The 18,829-nt window shown below is 51.4% G+C and overlaps 2 protein-coding genes and 1 long non-coding RNA gene across 6 annotated transcripts; 1 reads left to right on the forward strand and 2 right to left on the reverse strand.

Moving 5' to 3' along the window:
- The first annotated feature begins 1,487 nt into the window (after positions 1 to 1,487).
- On the forward strand, positions 1,488 to 10,766 carry LOC146757639 (man(5)GlcNAc(2)-PP-dolichol translocation protein RFT1-like). Of its 4 annotated transcripts, XM_085520623.1 has the most exons (13): positions 1,490 to 1,608; positions 1,727 to 1,812; positions 1,922 to 2,038; positions 2,388 to 2,577; positions 3,203 to 3,304; positions 3,749 to 3,883; positions 4,577 to 4,655; positions 4,926 to 4,976; positions 5,714 to 5,844; positions 6,967 to 7,111; positions 7,725 to 7,830; positions 8,906 to 9,155; positions 9,607 to 10,766. In XM_085520623.1, exons 1-13 carry the CDS (start codon positions 1,546 to 1,548, stop codon positions 9,769 to 9,771), a joined length of 1,620 nt encoding a protein of 539 aa, XP_085376749.1. In that variant the 5' UTR covers positions 1,490 to 1,545; the 3' UTR covers positions 9,772 to 10,766. The 4 variants fall into 4 exon arrangements, with proteins under 4 accessions (XP_085376751.1, XP_085376753.1, XP_085376749.1 ...); XM_085520624.1 differs by lacking the exon at positions 4,926 to 4,976; XM_085520625.1 differs by lacking the exons at positions 6,967 to 7,111; positions 7,725 to 7,830; positions 8,906 to 9,155; positions 9,607 to 10,766 and adding an exon at positions 6,697 to 6,926 and having other exon boundaries at positions 1,488 to 1,608.
- An 831-nt stretch (positions 10,767 to 11,597) lies between these two features.
- On the reverse strand, positions 11,598 to 17,401 carry LOC146757640 (maestro heat-like repeat-containing protein family member 7). The gene is made up of 20 exons (XM_085520706.1): positions 17,397 to 17,401; positions 17,109 to 17,330; positions 16,865 to 16,982; positions 16,663 to 16,749; positions 16,288 to 16,392; positions 15,975 to 16,155; positions 15,792 to 15,898; positions 15,422 to 15,571; positions 15,122 to 15,276; positions 14,872 to 15,019; positions 14,474 to 14,652; positions 14,253 to 14,390; positions 13,977 to 14,091; positions 13,696 to 13,833; positions 13,305 to 13,481; positions 12,844 to 12,999; positions 12,562 to 12,663; positions 12,365 to 12,473; positions 12,213 to 12,272; positions 11,598 to 12,098 (listed from the first exon to the last, which is right to left on the reverse strand). Exons 1-20 carry the CDS (start codon positions 17,399 to 17,401, stop codon positions 11,929 to 11,931), a joined length of 2,622 nt encoding a protein of 873 aa, XP_085376832.1. The 3' UTR covers positions 11,598 to 11,928.
- Positions 17,402 to 17,486: 85 nt separating this feature from the next.
- On the reverse strand, positions 17,487 to 17,680 carry LOC146757641 (uncharacterized). The gene is made up of 2 exons (XR_014936040.1): positions 17,630 to 17,680; positions 17,487 to 17,527 (listed from the first exon to the last, which is right to left on the reverse strand). It is a non-coding gene; the product is annotated as an uncharacterized LOC146757641 (long non-coding RNA).
- Between the last annotated feature and the right edge of the window lie 1,149 nt (positions 17,681 to 18,829).

Raw genomic sequence — 18,829 nt, forward strand, 5'->3', positions numbered from 1 at the left:
TGCATTATTAACGTGGTTAAATGGTATTGCGTGTAAGTAAATGTCTTAGCTTGGCCTCTTGCTAACGATGCTAGACTTTGGCTCAGAGGTAAAAAGGGACCAAATGTAAGCCTGGGCTGCAAAACAGCCAGCAGACTGAATGAGTTCACTTTTTATTGGTGAGTTGTCATGTGCTTCAAGAAAATGACACGCAAAGCTCATAGCAGCCTCACATGGATTTGGTTGAAAAACCCAGTGTTGCACAGTGAAAAGGGCTGCTCACCCTTTTATCTGTATGGTTTAACAAGGCAAGTCTGATTTTGGGCCTCCCCTGTTGCAAATTACACATTCCACTCTCTGTACCGCTGATCTGATCTCATTGTTAAGCACCACAGTTCTCTCTTTTGTTTTAATAATCACACAAAGGTCTGGAAAACTGCCATAATTCAATAAAAAAGCAAGGCTGACTTCATGGTTTCCTGGCTAGCTCTCTCCTAGGCTGCAGTGAACCTGCATATACCCTTCGGAAACGTTACTGACAACATTACGGGGTTTCGTTCTGTACAATGTAATGTTTGTGAGAGGATGAAGTGATTCAAGTCACAGGCTCGGGGTATGGTGTCACTGCAGTAGTCAGAAGTGGCATTTGTGCCTTGCTGCTCCCATAGGGATGCTGTGGGGCTCTGTTTCTGTTGGAAAGATTTCAGGTTCGCCACAGACAGAGAACAGGTTTTTGCTTTCTGTATTGTGCTTTCAGCATAATTGATCGCATCAGGTTTTGTGTGCGGATGGACAGGAGTTTGCTCCACATCAGACATGGAATGTTAGCAGTATGGTGTGCACGGAGGATGTCAGTGCTGGTTTAGCCTCAGACGTGGGGTCAGAGCCTCTTCTTTGAACCTCTCCACATTCCTCAGGATGCGATGGGAGTGTTCTACCGCTTAGAACAGCCTGAGGTGACTCCTGAAGTGCCTCTTACGATGAACCTTCGGTACTATTGGATTCTCAGAAAAGAGTCGTACATTTTAGGTAGGATGATAAGGCACAGATAAAATGAGGTGGTGAAGTTGTATTGTACGGGCTGCTCCAAAAGTAATGCCTGCCGTTTATTTCCATGGGAACTGCACCGGGTGCAAAGAGCACAACAGCACAGTTGTGTGGAGCAGTGTCAGCTACAAAGCGCCGTGTCTCAGCACTGTCACTACCAGCAGCTCCGTGTTTTGGCCAGCAAAGAACAAGAGCCGAATGCGGCGCTGCTAAAAGCTGCATGGCCAGATCTGGGGCTTTTCTTTCCTGTCCGTGCCCCCAGTGCTGCAATGCACCACATCACTGCGCTCACACGCGCTGCTTGTGCTCCATCCAAATTCACAAGAGGAGCTGGACGCCTCTGGCTGCCATTTCCCCGCACACTGAGGCCGTACATTGTATCGCTGCACACCCCGCTGTGTCACCCCGCCGCCACCTGCTGACAGGCACCACACGGGTCGGGTTCAGCTCTGCTGCCGTCCGCCCCCTCGTGACGTCATCGCGGCGCGACGCCGTCCTTCCGGCCGGTCGCTCGGTGTCATGGCGGCCGTCGGTGCTCTCCGTCAGACCGCCCGCCTGGCCTCGTCCAGCGCCCTGCTGCAGGTGCGGGCCGACCCGGGTCCCCCGGCCCCGCCTCCTCCCGCTCCTCGCCCTCCTGGGCGGCGCCCGCGGGAGCCGGCCCGGCCCCCCGGCAGCGCTTTCCTCCCCCGTTCCCCCGCAGGTGCTGTTCCGGGCGGTCACCTTCGGGCTGAACGCGCTGACGCTGCGCTACCTGTCCAGGGAGCTCCTCGGCGTCGTCAGCGTGAGGTGACGCCGCGCTGCCCCGGCAATGGGAGCCGCCGGGAACCGCCTCTGGTGGCCGGGTTTCCTTGGCACGGAGCGGGGCCGACCCCGTGTCCCGTCGTGTCTCCCGCAGGCTGACGCTGCTCTATTCCACCGCGGTGTTCCTGGCCAGGGAGGCGTTCCGCAGGGCCTGCTTGAGCGGCGGCGCGGAGCGGAGCTGGGCCGCGACCATCAACCTGCTGTGGCTGACGTGAGAGCGGCTCCGCTTTGCTTTAGAGCTCACTCCTGGTTCCGGCTGGAGGAGGCGGCGGGTCCTGCAGCGGGACCTGCACGAGGCGGCCCGTGTCTGCAGCCCGTGTCTGCACTGCATGCCGTGCATGTTTTCTTCTGCTGACTATTGGGGCTATCAGACTCATAGCTGCAAGTAGTAGCTCGCACTGACAGGTTTTACACCAAAACTTGTAGCTACAATAGCAATGAGTTTGTCTGATCTCTTTCGACATACGTAAAGTACAGCAGCGTGGGAAATTTGAATCAGATTTTCTCTTGTTCTTTTTTCTGCTGAAGGAAACCTGACTGTTTTTACATTAACTTTTTAGAGTCCCTCTTGGTGTCTTCTGGTCTGTTTTCCTGGGCTTCGTCTGGCTGCACGTACTTGAAGTTCCGGATCCATCCGTGGTTCCTCACTATCAGGCTGGCGTGGTGGCGTTTGGCCTCTCTGCAGTTGTTGAGCTTCTAGGGGAGCCATTCTGGGTTTTAGCCCAGGCTCACCTGTTTGTAAGGCTTAAGGTTAGTAGGGAAGCTGTGACCATAGGGCTGTGTGGGACGGAGAAACTTCGTGCTGAAAAAGTGACATAATGGAAATGAAGACCAGATTCCTGAACTGGATCTGTGCATGTTCAGGGGTGCTTAAAAAACAAATGAAGCTATGGGTTGCTTCATGCTGTACGATGTAGTCATAATGTATTTGTAACGTTAATTTGCTCCTGTTTAAAAAAGGAAGTTAATTTGTTTAGAAGTTACCTCCCTAATGCTCATTAAATGTATAATCACAAGTGTTGCTCAGAGGGAGGCACAGACGCCTTCCACACTTCTGCTTTTCACTGTCGGTGTGAGGCTGTGAAATGCAGCAGCTGGGGTCACGATTGTGCCAAGCAGGATTTACTCCCATGTGGGTCCCACACAAGGGAGCGGGGCAGTGTGATGGGGGAAAAGTGCCCTATAAGACTTGAGAATGTGCAGAGATGCTGCAGCGTGAGGTGGTCAATGCAGCAGCAGAACTGTGGTAGCCACACTGACTGTGAATGCCTTACAGGTCCTTTGTGGGTTGTGTGTGTGAAACTGGAGTGCTTTGCCTTCCTGTAGGTGGTTAAGCTGGCAAAAATGAGCGTTGTCTATTTTCTCTTTCTTGAAGGTAATTGCTGAAAGCCTTTCGATAGTGTCAAAATGCACTTTGACAGTTATCTTAGTCATCCTTTATCCGCAATGGGGCCTTCACATTTTTTCCTTGGCTCAGGTAAGTTTCCTGTATTCTGTATATAAATTCTTGCTCTGAAATGTTCTTTGCTGCTGTCTGTGACATTTAACCTGCTAGATAACACTGAGGAGGTGAGAGAATGTTCCTCTGAGGTGAGGGTTTAAATGTGAAGGATTTTGGTGATAGACGTTACTTGGCGCGTTGAGCCCAGTCAGTTTAATGGGCACCTTTGTTGTGTGCCTAAAGGTACATTTTGTGAATAAGGTTGTTACGTTGTGTGTGCTTTAGCTGTTCTTGAGGGCAGAGGGCTGTGATGCTGATCTGCTGATTAAAATGAATTTAAATCAACAGTACTCTGTGTGTGGGGAGGGGAGTTACAGTAACGCCTTCAGCTAGGTTCAGAGTTGACAGGAGGAAGAACTGCCTTCACTTCTCACTGAGTTCTCACTCATTCTTTGTTTTTTTCCTTCCTTGTCTTTCCAGCTTTTGTACACCAGTGTTCTGGTGCTGTGCTATGTGGTTTGTTTTGCAAAGTTGTTGGGGTCTCCTGAAGCAACAAAGAAGTCATTTCCGATTACAAGAATGAAAGGCCTGTTACCTAACTGGATGGCGGATAAGGTGGGTCACACAGTTCATTCTTAAGTCTTTGACGAGAGCGCTTTGAAAACTGGAGTTGATGGAGTGACTGAGAGATTATTTCTGCTCCTGGACACCATGGCTGGTTAGGAAGCATGGTTGCATAAAATTCCATTCACAGTTGTTGCATTCAAATCCTTGTCAGAAAACCACAGTGAACCTGGAGCTCTTTGTTTCTGGGCCTCGTTGGCTGCCTCATCTGTTGATTGGAGATGGAACATTTACAGTGTTAAAGGGAGTGAGCTGGTATCAGGTAGAAGAGAATCCAGGGTTGTCTTACAGAGCTGGTACTTCAACTTCTCCTCAGACAGAATGTGGTGGTGCACAGCGTCCTGCAGATACTCAGATCTCTGATGTCCTCCAAAAAGGAAATGGGGCAAAGAAAGAAATGAAAAGGCAAAGATGAGGAAGAGACTGAGAGATTGAGGACATGAAGGCAGTTCTGTCTTGTGAGGCTTGCAGGAGTGCTTTGAAGAGCACTGAAAGATGTACAGTACTGTGAGGGGCAGAGTTATATTGGTCTGCTAAACAACTTTTCCCCCTCTCTGGTTACTGTTGAGTGATTTACTCTGTAGAAAACTTATGCAGTTCCTTTGTGTATCTGCAAAGATGGTGATTTTCCACAAGGGAGAAAGTCAGCCAGACCAGGGTGACGCTGCTTCTTTGATTTTGCAGGCTTTCCTTAACTGGAAGGAAGCATGGCTGACTTGGAGCTTCTTCAAACAGTCCTTCCTGAAGCAGATTTTGACAGAGGGTGAGGCTCGATGTGTGGGAATGCTGGGGGAAGGAAAGTGGATACAGGTCACAAAATGGACAAGGAGCCTGGGAAGGCTGGGAGGGGATGGTGGTCAGAGCGGCACCAGCAGGTGTTGGCAACCCAGGTGCAGTTACGGAAGGTTTGTGGAGGATCAGAACTGTACCGTCCTGCTGGACATGTCTCTGGAATGCGTCCTGTTAGCAGGGCCTGGACACACACGGGGAGAGATGTGGGGGTTTGTCCTTCCTTCTGTGTTTTCAACTTCAGGTGAGCGATACGTGATGACTTTTCTGAATGTGATAAACTTTGGCGATCAGGGTGAGTGTGGCGATGCTGTGCAACAATGACATCATTTTCTAGTTGCTCCTTATTGTCTGCTTCTGAAAATACTGAAAATATTAGAAACCATTTGAAAATAACATGAAAATGTTGGAGGATTTCAGTGGCGCTGGGACGTTGAGGTGCATTTCAGAGAATGATGGGTAAATGGTTATTAAATATAACACACACCAAAAAACAAGAAACAAAACCAGAGCAACTTGTTTGAGGGTCGTGGATTTAAGGAATGCTTCTCCCTTGGATCAAAACTTGGCAGTTGTGCCTCTTCTGCTGTGCGTCTTGTTTCTGTTTTAAAAACTTGGAAGGAGGCAGCATAGTATCTGATACATTGCAGTTCCTTCTCTTCATTTTCTTGGCCCTGTTGTCTTCCTTTGCAGTCTGTTAGCTGTTACAGCAGGAACACTGTTGTTTGTAGCATCACATCTCCAACTGAATGTGCTCCATAAAAGCAGTGTCCTTACAGAGTAATGAATGGCAGCAGCAGTTCAGGTGACAGCACTGGCTGCGCCACAGGCTGATTCTCTTGCATCTGGATCTTTTATCTTCCTCTGTAGTAAGAACTGAAGGGGCTGCCTGGGGATGTCTGGGGCTATTGCTATATTTGCTCTAATGCTGCATTAAGTTCCACTGGTTCTCTCTTTGTTTATCAGAAATGTGGAATAGGAATTTGTGCCAGAAAAAAAGTGACAGCTTGTTGGTGTGTTTTGTTTGTGAAGGTGTGTATGATATCGTGAATAATCTCGGGTCGCTGGTGGCCAGGTTCATCTTTTTGCCTATTGAAGAGAGTTTTTATGTCTTTTTCGCTCAAGTATTGGAAAGAGGGAAGAATGTAAAGGATCAGAAGCAGGTACGTTTGTTAGTATTGGTTCCACATGAAATGCTTACCTTCTGTTGGAGATCAATTGTATCAGGAGTGTGACTGATGTGTGTTTAAATTACTGAGTGTAAAGATATTTGGAAAGAAACTTGAAGTGGAGACCATGCCGAAGGAGTCTGGACAAAAAGCAAATGGATAAAAAGGTAGCGAAGTAGGAGTTACGAGGTGCAATGACATAATGCTGCATTGTCTGGTAATTGAAGTTAAAATCCTCTACTCCAACAGCATGGTGCTTGTGCACCATGTCTGTGCAGCTGTGCTGAGGCAATTACTGTAGGTTCAATCTCTTTCCAGCAAATAAGTGGCACTTGACAATATTTGACTGACTTGAAAATACAACAGGCTGGTAAGCATTGAGCGCTTCAGAGGGTGCCCTTTCCAGAGGAAGACAGCTGTGTTTTGGCTGAGCTTTGGGATTGTTTGCGCAGTAACGATGGTTACATGAAGGAGAGGTTTCTGTATGCTCTAGAAGAAATTCTTGGTCAGATAGGAAGGTCCCAGTCAGCCAAGTGTCGTGTCTCACGTTAATGGTAGGCTGACAGAGGTGTACCTGTGTGTGTGTTTGACGTGGAGTGTTCATGGTGTGTTTGTGTGTGGGCTTATCCCGTGCACCTGGCAGGAGGTTTGACTCCTCATGAGGGGTGTGGGCAGCTGCATCTTACCATGTACAGAACTCACAAGTGGCTCCTTATGCTGTGGCAAAACTTGTAGTCCAGTGTAACAATGAAGACGTGGCCCTTTTGGTGATTCAGGCTGTGGCCCTGGGCAAATGCTGTGCTTTTCTTTGCTATTTACTGGCTGCTGTTTGCCCCTTTCCTTAAGCCCTGAAACAGAGCTGTCAATGGCTGATCTTTGTTGAGAGTTCTGCATATAATACGGAAGAGAATAAGAATACCTGAGCACAGCTGGAAGCCAGGACCAAGTGTGTAGGTGTGTCAATACCAAAAAATAGTCTTGGCTGTGCCTTGCATTGTGCCAGTGGACTTTTTCCCCCTGGAACAGTTTCTCTTGGTGACAGCAGCAGTTGTGCTGGTTCTAGTTCATGTAATTGACTGCTGGGTTTTGTTGTTTTGTTTCTGTTTTTTTCTCCAGGATGATGTTGCTATGGCTTCGAATGTGTTAGAACTGCTGTTGAAGCTGGTGCTTCTGATTGGCCTTACCATTGCTGTTTTTGGATGTGCCTTTTCTCAGCTGGCTCTGGATATTTATGGAGGTTCAATGCTCAGTTCTGGAACAGGTAAAAAGCTTTAGCTGTGTTTTTTTGTTTCTCAGCTCTGTTCTGAGCTCTTGGCTCGGTCAGCTTTCTGTCTGAAAAAAATCAGCTCAGGTTAAAAGGAGCTTCAAGTAGCCTCATTCTGGTAGAATTATTTGATTGCTTTGCCCTCCTGTAGATGCATGCATTTAGAATATTCCAACTGTAGCACCACAGCTCCCAAAGTTACCTGCAGGGATGCTTGCAGAGGCTGGAATGTAGCCCAGCAGTAGTTTTAACAATATTAGGAGGTTTACAAGGAAGGAAGGATAAAGCATTGGCTTTTCCTGACTTGTGTCACGTGTACCAGCTTATGGCCCAATAAATACAACCACCACTTTTGTGGAGGAGATCTTGTCTGTTACATTAATAGCTGCTGCCACCTTGTACTTTGTTTTTGGGTTCCCCTTGCTTTGTTTATTCTGTTTGTCATCTTGTCAAGATGTCCAGACCAGAAGCTTCTCAAAGGGACACAGAAGTTGCTGTTATAATCGGTGATAATGTTACAGCTTCTGTTGTGGAGTATGAAACTGTGGCTTTATAAAAGAAATAATGATCTCTTTATCCTTGTAATGCTGCTGTCTTTATTTTGTTGTAGGTCCCGATCTTCTCCGGTGCTACTCGTTGTATGTCCTATTTCTTGCTGTCAATGGAGTAACAGAATGTTTCATGTTTGCTTCGATGTGCAAAGAAGAAGTGGACAGGTGAGGAGTACCCCCAGTGCATCTGTGTGTGATTTGCATGGAGATAAGCATGCAAATGTTGAACAATTGTTCTGCTTGGATATTCGCTTGGAAATGCTTTTCTGTTACTGAGAAGGCAGTTTCTTTTTGCAGTCGTTTTAAGGACTGTGTGCAGACCTCGATGTAAAAGCTTTAGTTTAAACCTTTGGGTAAAAAGGATCCGAACTGACAAGGTTATTAGCTTTTAATACACAGCAAACTGGGAAAGTAATTTAATGTGAAGTTTTATTTTCTGTACATGTACGTGAATAGAAGCTTCAGTTTTTAAGGTGGACTGTTATGTTAAACTCCTTAAAGTCTTGCAGCTGTTAAAACTTCTCAGTCACAGTTTCTATAGATCACATTTGGGATGACATGAGTTCAGTGGTTTATCGGCCTTGAGGAGAGCTCTGGACAAGATGACTTCCTGTGATGTTTTGCAGCCTGAATGTTTTCTTGGTTCTCTGTTGTGGTGTGTTGGCACTGCAACCTGATGGCTGCCATCGGACTTGTTTCACTTCTGTGGCTGTTGTCTATTACAGCTCTGTTCCAAATTAATTAGGCCTTTATTTTTTTTAGGTCATTAATTAAAAGAGATCCTCTTTTAGCAGTTTAGCAATTGAGCAATTCTTTTTAGATGTGCAAGGACTGCTTTTGTCCCCCTTTCCAAGTGTGATCTTCTCTTTAAAGCCACTGTTTGGAGCAGGACTAAGTGTCACCCTATTGAGCGTTATTGTTCTTCAGTACCGAATAGAGAAGGAAAAAGTCCTCAGTGTTTGATACTGCTAATTATTGTTAGTAGGTTTTCTGAAGTGAATGCACAGGTGAATAGTAGGATAGAATTTCCTTCACTTAAAGTAGTTGTTGGTTTAGTTTACTCAACGTATTTTTCATTCTTGTGCTGCATTTCTTTTCTCAGCCTTGCCGGCTGTTAGCAGATGACAGGAGTTGTTGCTCCCATGTTTTAGAAAGCGAATGGATTTTTATCTTCTGAAAATGAGTTTAGTAATTAAATAGTGCAACTGCATATGTTGTTTATATTGTTTCTTCTTCCTAGGTACAATTTTGTTATGCTGGCCTTGTCCTTCGTGTTCCTGTGCATCTCTTATTTCTTGACCCGCTGGCACGGAAGTGTTGGCTTCATCCTTGCCAACTGCTTTAATATGGGTATTCGCATTGCTCACAGCATCCAGTACATCTATGAGTACTTCAAGGAAAGCTCCTACAGACCTTTGACAGGCTTGCTTCCCTCACCGTTTTTAATACTCGCTTATGTCATAAGTGGAGGAATTACTGTTTATTCAGAGGTAAGTATCTGCCTCGGGATGTTCCTTTCACTGCGGAGGTTTGTCAGATGGCTTCATTACCAGAAGGAAAGAAATATTATCAACAGGAAAGGCTTACAACCATAGCCTTGGAGATTTCCATTACATCTTGCAAGGCTGCGTATAGATCTATTAAAAATGAAACAAAGACATGCAATTATATTGATCTTCAGATGTGTGCCTGCTTGCCTTCTCCAGGTGGCAGAGAACTGTGTACCTAATGAGTCAGACAGTTCTGCTGGCCATCTGTATATCCACATTCTTAGTTCTTGGTAATTGATGGTGATAGTGCAAAGAAATGGTCACTAAAGATTCGGTTAAAAAAATAAAAAAGCAGTGCAGGGGGAATAAAACAACAACATCTATCATGTATGTTGCTGGCCTACCTTGTGCCAACTGGTTTTCCTTCAGTTGCTGGTTTCCTTTGTTTTAGGCATTCTTCTGCTGCGATAAGGGTTGGATGTCAAGGCTGATTCACATCAGCATTGGGGCGCTGTGCTTTGCAGCTACCACCATTACCATGTTCTGCACAGAGACCAAGCTGGTCCACTTTGTCAGAAGCCAGTTCCTCTCCCAGTATATGAAGAAAGGAACATGAAATGCTCGTGGGCAGAATAATTCTTGTTCGTGGCTGCAATTATGGAGGGTTGTATTCTTTGCACGGGTCTGCCTGGATAAAGGTTTCCACATGAGTTTGTTGGAAGTATTGATAGTGACAGTATAAGTGGTTGCTGACTAAACTGCTCTGTACAGTGAAAGAGAGCCGAGTAATTTTCTCTTCATGCATCATTCGTTCTTAGCTTTTCTTCCAACAGCCTCGTTGGTGATGAAGGTCTGTAGTGCACCTGCCTGACATGAACTGATGGCCAGAATTAATGTGGGGAGCTCCCATTCTTACTGGTAGGGAGACATATATGAAGGCATTGTATGGCTTACGTCTTAATTAACATGTAATTAAGAATACCCTTATTGAGGATGGTGGGCTGTTGAAAAAGTTAGCAAAGAAATGGTTTGATGTTGAAAAACAAAAACCAGAACCAAAACCTGAAGCAAACACTGGAGCGAGGACCAAGCACGAAACCAGTACCAAAGTGGAACGTAATGCAGCGCAGAAAAACCTGAGTTATCGGTGCCCTGAAGTGAGAAGCATTAAACAGACAGTTCTGGTACTTGCAGGGAAGCTACTGGAATATGCAGCGTGTCCAAGTCCAAGCTGGCTGTGTGAGTTTACTTCTGTCAGCATCATTCATGTAAGGAGAGAATCGATTAGCTTGTCAGAAATGCTCTGAAGCTTTTCTCTAGACAGAAGTGTGGTGGGTTTTTGAGCAGTGCTGAACAACAGCTGTGAATTACAGTCACGTCCAAGTTCCAGAAGGTAGAGTTAAATATCATTGACTTCACTGCTGTTCTGTTCCTACCTGAGGTGATCAGTGCAGTTATGAGCAGATTTGTCTCGCCTTTCTGCAAAGTGGAACGTTGTGTATGTTGAATGAGATTTCCTTCTGGGTTTGTGCGTGTTGGATCTCTTGCTTTTGGATTAAAAAAATGCTGCTTTTTCTTACAACAAGGTTTTTCATCTGGTTGCTCCTTTTTGTGTTTGTTATAAACCTTTGTGTTGATTTAATTTATTGAAAATGTCAATGCTCAGAGCAATAAAGCATTGAATTTTGTTTCCTAAGGGCGCCATGTCGTATTGCTGGTCTAAGATGTGACTTCAGAGCATACAAGCAGCACGTTGTAACAACCAGCATTCCCTTCACATGGTTTGAGTGGAGCAGGAAATGCCGAGTGTGCTGAGACGTACAGCATGAAGACTTCACTGTCATCACATAGCAAACTCCACAGGTCCTGAGACAGCTCTAGAAGCATCTTCACTTCCAATGGCAGTGAGGAGTTGGTACCAATGGACAGAGCTGACGGGGTGAAATGCTTTCTGGTATCACTGTGGTACCGTTAGAAATGTTTGGTTCTGTTAGAAATGTTTTCTTAACTGTCGCCTCCAAATCCGGCGACAAGTCAAGGCTGCGTGTGAAAGTACCGTGCCTCCGCACATGGGGAACAGATGAGACTCACACACAGTGCGTAATGCCAAAAGAACGAATTTAATGCCTTGCAACAAATAGTATATACCGGTACATGTGACCGCCCCCATCAGGTACTTGTGACCTCCCTGACTCCAGCCCAGGTGCACCCAACAGCTTTGTCTCAAGTGATGCACGGTCATAGTTTACAAATCCTGATGAGCGGGCTGAAAGGAAGTGATCACACTATGATACAGGAACATCCCCTTCACCCGAGATTTCTGTCCAGGTTTTGTCTTCTCCAATTTAGAAAAGGCTCATTGGTAGGCTAACAGCATTGTAACCAGCATTACTAACACATCAAATGCCTGTTCCCATAGATTCCAGCATTGGTAACATTAGATCCTATTTGATTCACATCCAATTTATTAATAAAATAGAAGCACACTGGATAATAACCTGGATAATGCCTAATAATTGCAGTTCCTGAGACTGCATTGGAAATGCTAGAAATTCTCCCATTATGTCGCTCCGCTGTTATCTGCAGTATAACAGGTTACAAAGCAGCACACGGGCCCAGTCACTATGAAAACTGGATACTAGGGCCAGTCCTAACGACTCCCATTTACTTTCCAAAAGCACAATTTGTGCGGGCGATGGGGCAAAGGGAAGTGATGTGCCCGAGGAGTGGGGCTGAGCAGCAGGCAGGAGATGCTGGGAGCTTTGCAGGGCGCTCAGCTGTCTGCCCAGGAGGAGCGCCACCTCCTCCATGTGCCACGGAGCCTGGTGGAGAGCTGCCCAATGGCTCCTTGTGGATGTGGCCTCGTTTCCTTCAGGATCTTCAGCGTCTGAAGGGCCAAGGAAGCGACAGCTGGACTGGGGTCATGCTTCATTCCCTGAAGGCCTGCGATAAGAGGAACAGAGAGGCATGATGACCCAGCTCTCCCCTCTGGCAGGAGGGAGCGAGGGACAGGCATGTCACCTGCTGGCTGCCCCAACATCCCACTCCCTGGCTTACTTTGGTAGATGTGCTCTCTGTCAGCCCGCTGCTCATCCCTCATGTGCCGCCCTAAGAGCCCTGCGAACACAAAGCCCCGTCAGCGACCCCCGCTGTTCCGTGGGTGCAGCATGGAGGGCCAGGGATGGGGGAAGCTCAGCCTCGTGGCTCACCGATGAACCTCACGGCCTCCAGTCGCAGGGTTTCCTGCAGGCTCTGCAGGTAGAGCAGGCAGTCGCCCAGGTAGTCCTGCGCTGCACTCTGTCTCCTCCTCTTGGTCAGCTGAAGAGGGAAGAATGTGAGGTCAGTGCAGGCTGGTCCCGACCCTGTCCTGGGGTGTGGGAATGGGCATACTGTTGCGCATACACACCATGCAGTCGCTGATCTGCCAGAACTGCTCTGTCTGCACCAGGTGCTCCAGCTTCCTCCAGCGCAGGAACCGTGCAGCACCAAGGAGGGCTTTCTGGGAGGCCTGCCAAAGAGCTGAGATAGCACCGCAGCCCGAGCAGCCGCAGAGCCCGTGTCCCCAGAGCCCCTCTGCAGGGAGGATGCAGCAGCAGGGGCTGATGCTGCTGTGGGCTGCAGTACTCTTGATGTATGGGGGGCACCACGGGAGCAGCATCACCCTCCCCCAGATGAACCTGATTCCCACCTTGGACACGTTCTCTTCCTCATCGTGCAGGTGTAGATACAGCAGGACCAGGTTCCTGCACACCGTCTTCTGCATCTTCCTCTTTTCTTGGCCCTCCACAAAGCTCAGCGTTTTGAGGAAGAAGTCGATGGAGAGCTGACGCACCGTGCCGGACTCCTGTGGAGGAGGAAGGAAGGACATCTGTGTCAGCAGCTCCAAGTCCATGGCAAGCAGGGACAGCACCACCAGTGAAGTGGGGGCAAAATCTCCGAGCTGAGAGGATGCAGATCTTGAGGATGCCCTCAGAACTGCTCCAAAGTGTGCAAGCTCTGCCCAGCGGAAAGTCTGCCCAGGACCACGCAGTGCCTGAACCTGGTGAGCGGCCAGGAAAGTCCCCTGGTGCGCTGTCACAAGGCAGCAGGCATGGGCACGCTGGGCTGGCAGCCACATCCCTCGTGTGCTGGACTCCCTATCATCCTTACATCGTTAAGCAGAGCTGGGAGCTTGCCGGCCAGCTCCAGAGCCATGACGCTGAGCTTAACCTCCTTCAGGAGGTGCAGCAGGTTGCTGAATATTGGTAGGGCCGTGGCACGGATGTCACTATCTGCATCCTGCAGCTGCTCCATGATGCACGGCAGGAAGATGATCATTGTCCTTGCCTGTGGGGAAAAACACCCCATCCTTTAGGTATGGCAGCAAGCGTAATGAGGGCAAGGCTACTCCAGTACCAGCCCTGAATAGCAGGCAGTGATGGGGTGGGCAGAGCGCACCAGCTCCTCACTGCCTGAAGAGTTGCCGAGTTGTACATGGCCCCGCTACAGCCCCATGGCAGGCCCAGCCCAACCTGTGGCATTCCTGGCCACCCCTGCTCACCGTGTCCTGCCTCTTGCTGAGCTGCAGGATGCCCCTGAGCACCAGCTGCTGCATGCCCACCCTCTTGCTCTGCAGATAGTGGGCAAAGATTCCTATGATGCGGTGCAGCTCTTTGCTGAGGTCCATGCATTCCAGCATCTGCAACAACACACGTGGCTCTTAGTGCTGGATCTAACAGTCAGCTTGGGGAAAGACAGCAGGCCCCGAGGGAGGCAGCAGGGCTCGTGCTGCCAGTGGCCTTGCAGCCTCCAGTGTTCTCTGCTTCTGCAGCTGTTGCTCACCTCAACGAGGAAGACCATGGCCACCATATCCCAGGAGTAGAAGTTGGTGCTGAGCAGCTCAACCAGCTGCTGGAAGATGGGGTCACGCAGAGCAGCAGGCAGTTCCCTCATCACCCTGCAGGGATAAGAAGGCACCGTGAGCCCTGAACCAGGCAGACGCAGCTCTGGCTGTGCAGCCCTCTTGCCACTGCTGCAGGGGCCACAGGCTCTGGTGCTGTGGCTGCAGTTTGGCTGAGAACTGGGGACCCCCGTGACACCACAAGGAAGGGCTCCCACCTGGCCACCACCTGCACACCCTGGAGGTGGGTCACAGTGCTGAGAAGCGCGTCCCAGCCCCCCTGCTCCTGGATGGCCTCCATCTGCTTCTGGAGGCCCACGCTGCAGAGCAGCACCTTCAAGGACTGCACCGCGGACCTGCAGGTGGAGAAGGGTGCGAGTCACATCAGGAGCCCCAGCACCGGGTCTCTGGGTGCAGCAGGGGGATGGGGATGTGGCACCTGATGGGAGTGAGCTGGTGCTGCTGTTGCCCCTCCCAGAAGATTTCCACCTCCTGCAGCGTCAGCTCCGTGGTGAAGGACACTTGCAGGAGAAGGGCTGGGAAGAGCTGGGGGAAGATGGCTTCAGCCTCCTTGAGGACCAGAGGCAGCTGGAGTATCTCTGGTAGGATCCTTGCTGCCTGCAGAAAGCACCCGGATATGATTCTTGCCCTGTCCCCTGGGTTTCCATCCCGTCTTTAGAAGTGTAGGGATGGAGAAAGGGAGGGGGGGGGAGGGAGACCCCCAGAGCCCCAGGCAGGTCTATGGATGCATCCCAGGGCAGGAAGAAGGCTCGGGGGTGGACAGGGAAGGGGAGTGGGGACTCAGCTGGGGTTCAGCTGGGTGAATGAGGAACTCACGGCCAGGGCAAGGACACGTGGCCTCTCCTTGATGAATGGGGAGGTGTGCTGCAGAGTGTGGTTTATGAGCACTTGGAACACCTCCTGCAGCACCGTCTTCACGGTTGAAGACTCCGAGAGCATTTCCCTCCACATGGTGACAGCAACTCTGCAGGTCCCCAGGGCTGTCAGCGTGGCTGCTCCTGCCTGGCTGACGGCCGTGGGGTGGGGAGGGGGGGGGAGAGGAGCCCTGAGGGCTGTGGCCCCATACCTGGAGCAGGTGAGAGAGCAGACCAGCAGGCTGCTGACCATCTCCTTTGGGAATTTGCTGGCCAGCACAAGCAAGGCCCTGCTCAGGCTCTCAAGAGCTGGCTTGGCTTTGATGGAAGGCAGGCTGCTGTGGATCGCCTTCACAATCTTTTGCACCTGGAGGGGGGGAGCATGGGTGAGAATGGGATGGCACCAGAGCAGGGCCCTGCTGCCATCCCCACTGCTGCCTGCCGGCCAAGCGCAGTGCCAGGGATGGAGCAGAGCCCCCAGGGCTGGAGCGGAGGCAGCAGCAGGTTCCCACCTGCTGTGGAGGGAAGCGAGCCTCTCCTGCGAGCACATCCACCATGTGGGCAGCCAGCTGGGTGCTGTGGAGGCTCGGTGCTTTCATGCTCTCAATGGCTGTGAGTAAAATGTTGACCTTTTCAGGGTACAGGAGGTATTTCAGAAGGACCTGTGGGAGGGAGGAGAGGAGGGATGACTTATCCTCTGCTTGGCTGCTCAGCTGTGCAGGTGTCCCAGGAGAACTGGGAGCAGAGGCTGTGCTGGGTGATGCCAGGGATATGAAGCGTGAGGGCCCCAAAGGCACCAGGGCTGCTCGGGGACAGTGCGTGCACTCTTCCTGACACTGCAGGCCTGGGTTCTCCTGTGGGCTCAGGGTTTGCTCTTTGTACCTCGAAGATATTTCTGGCTCTGTCCTCACGGGAAACCTCCTGGTGGAGCGAAGTTTGGCTGTCCCAGAGCTGTGGTACTGTGCGCTCCTCCGGTTGCCATGGCAGTCCTGGACAGGAGCACACACGGTGTCAGTGAGGGGTCTGGGCATCTGGAGGGACCTAGACCAACACAACTCCTCTCACTTGGGGCAGCGATGAAGATGAAAAGCTGATGAACAGCATTAATCGCCTCATCTCTGGTCCTGTCATCCGTGGAAGTGCAGGACAGGATGAGGTGTCCGACCAGCTTTCCCAGCACGGGGAAGCGTTGGTTCTCCTGGCACTTGTGCTGGAACACCGCGGTTCCAACGAAGCAGGTGCACAGCTGGGGAGAGAGGCAGCACGGCTGAGTGGGCAGCAGGGCCCAGCCCAGGCTCTGTGCAAGCCTGGACACAGGTGGGCTCTGGCTGGGGAGCCAGGATGTGGTCCCAGAGCTGAGCGCGCCGGGACTCCCTACCTCAGGCAAGACGCAGGTGTTGCTGAAGGCGAGCAGCCTGGCAATGCACACCACAGCCCTCTCCTCCACGGCCGCCAGCTGGCACGTGGTGAAGGGCAGCAGGAGCTGTGGAGAGAAAAGTTGCTGTTGTGCCCACAGCACGGGGCACTCGTCCTTCACCTTGCTCCCCAGCTGCAGCGGGGTGGGTGGTTGCGTCCCTGTCCTGCTGCAGCCCTGCCATCTTCCCGCTGCTCCCCACCCATCCCTCTAACACCACACGGGCTAGTTTTGGGCCAGCACCCCCTGCCCGCAGCAGGCCCTGGGGGGACCTCGTGTGGATCCCTCCTTTGTGGCCTTGAACCATCCCCACAAACCCCAGCGTTGCCACATCCAAACCTCCATGATGTTCTGCAGCTCCACGAGGACAAAGCGGCCAGCGCTGCTCACCAGCACCTGCAGCAGGTGGTGCAGGGCTTCCATGGTCTGCAAAGGAGGACAGGGGTCAGGGCGGCCTGCCCTGCTGCGTCCTGCTGGCAGCAGAGGGGCATCCCGGGTGCTGGTGCCCAGGAAGCGTCCCCAGGGCTCAGCTGATGCGCACCTCCACGTAGAGTGCCGCATCCAGGTCCGCGTCGTCCTCGTAGCGAGGGAGGTGGAGGACGCTGCCGAGGCAGGCACGCAGGAGACCGTTCTTCTCCTCTGGAAGCAGCCATGCTCCACTGCGAGGGGAGAGAGGGCAGAGGTGTGATGCTCCGCTCAGCACCCTGTGCCCTGCAGCCTGTCCCGCTCAGGGCCCCGGCTGGGACCAATGCCTCCACGCTGGCAAAGCCGTGCTGGGGCAGTACCTCATGGCGGCGATGGTGCTCATGGCCTGCTGCCGGAGCTCCGTGTCCAGGTGCTCGGCGGGCTCCTCCTGCAGCAGCGCCTGTGGGCACAGCGGGATGGGATGGGATGGGATGGGATGGGATGGGATGGGATGGGATGGGATGGGATGGGATGGGATGGTGCAGTGTGCCCTGCTTTGTGTGCAGAGCCCAAGCACCCCATCCAGGCCCCCAGTCCTGGCCCTCGTTCAGGGCTCCCCAGTGACCTTGCAGTGGAAGGGCTGTGCCTTCAGCCCAGCCCTGCAGTGCTCCATTACCTCAATGCACAGCACCACCTTCAGAACGTAGTCACACAGCTGGCTGTGGACCACGCTGTCCGTGATGGCAGCTGTGCAGGCAGTGCGGACGCAGGCCAGAAAGCGCAGCTTCTGTTCCTGTGTCTGAGACAGGAGGGGAGTTACAGGGGTTGGCATCGGGGGACCCCGGCACCCTCTGGGCACAGCCGGGCAGGGGCAGCCATGGAAGCACAGAGTGCACACTACCTGCGGTCTGCATGCACAGCAGGCGTCGATGTAGCTCAGGGGATCCTCGTCATGAGGTGACACGACGGAGGCAAAAGGATCCTCAGCTGAGCCCACGGGCCCCTGCTGGAGCTGCACCCCATGCACCTCGCCGGGCCCCTGCGGGGCCGTGGGGGTGCGGGATGCTCCGCGCCTCTCTGGCCAAGCCTCTCGAACTCGGAGTGGGGGTCTCTGCTCCATCTCGCAGCGAGGAACAGCGGCGAATGAGCCTCGTGTTCCAGCTCTGCCTCCTTGTGGTCAAAGCCCATTGTAACAGGGCTGTGATCTCACCCCGTTCCATCCGCCTCCACATAGAACCCCTCCTCTTGCCCTGGGCTCGCCCCAGAGCCCCACAGCCGTCCCTGTCCTTGGGCAGGTTCGGTCTGGAAGGAGCCCTTGTATTCACTGTGTGTGTTTGCCACAGCTGCAGTGTTGGGATCCGGGAGTCCTTCTTCAGTCCATCCCCGCATCCCCCCCTGTCAAATTAAACCATGTTCTGGTCTCCATTGGGACGGAGTTGATTTTCCCTTCTTGGCATCTGGTGCTCTGTTTCGGCTTTAGGAGAAAAACAGTGTTGGTAACGCAGCAGTGTTTCTAGCTGTTGCTGAGCTAGATGGGATGGGATGGGATGGGATGGGATGGGATGGGATGGGATGGGATGGGATGCGATGGGATGGGATGGGATGGTGCAGTGTGCCCTGCTTTGTGTGCAGAGCCCAAGCACCCCATCCAGTCCCCCAGTCCTGGCCCTCGTTCAGGGCTCCCCAGTGACCCTGCAGTGGAAAGGCTGTGCCCTCAGCCCAGCCCTGCAGTGCTCCATCCCTGCAGGCATTCAAAGGCAGGCTGGATGTGGCTCTGGGCAGCCTGGTCTGGTGGTTGGCGACCCTGCACATAGCAGGGGGTTGGAACTGGATGATCTTTGAGATGCTTTTCAACCCAGGCCATTCTATGACTGTACAGTTCCATACTGGAACAAAGATAAAATGGTAACTATGTAAAACATGGAGTCAAACCTGTGTGATTTGTCCACACCAGGAGGTGATTAGAAAACAATTTGTAAGCTACAAAGCTGCTTGCATGAAAGGAAAAGAAAATAAAACTACAAGAATAAGGGAAAACCTTTCTTCCTGAAAATAGGAAGAATAATGGACCTGACATGAAATTTGGGTGAAGCTGCCTGAT

The sequence above is a fragment of the Coturnix japonica genome, chromosome 20 (assembly GCF_054131305.1).
Source record: "Coturnix japonica strain WE chromosome 20, WE-NBRP24, whole genome shotgun sequence".
Classification (NCBI taxonomy): Eukaryota; Metazoa; Chordata; class Aves; order Galliformes; family Phasianidae; genus Coturnix; species Coturnix japonica.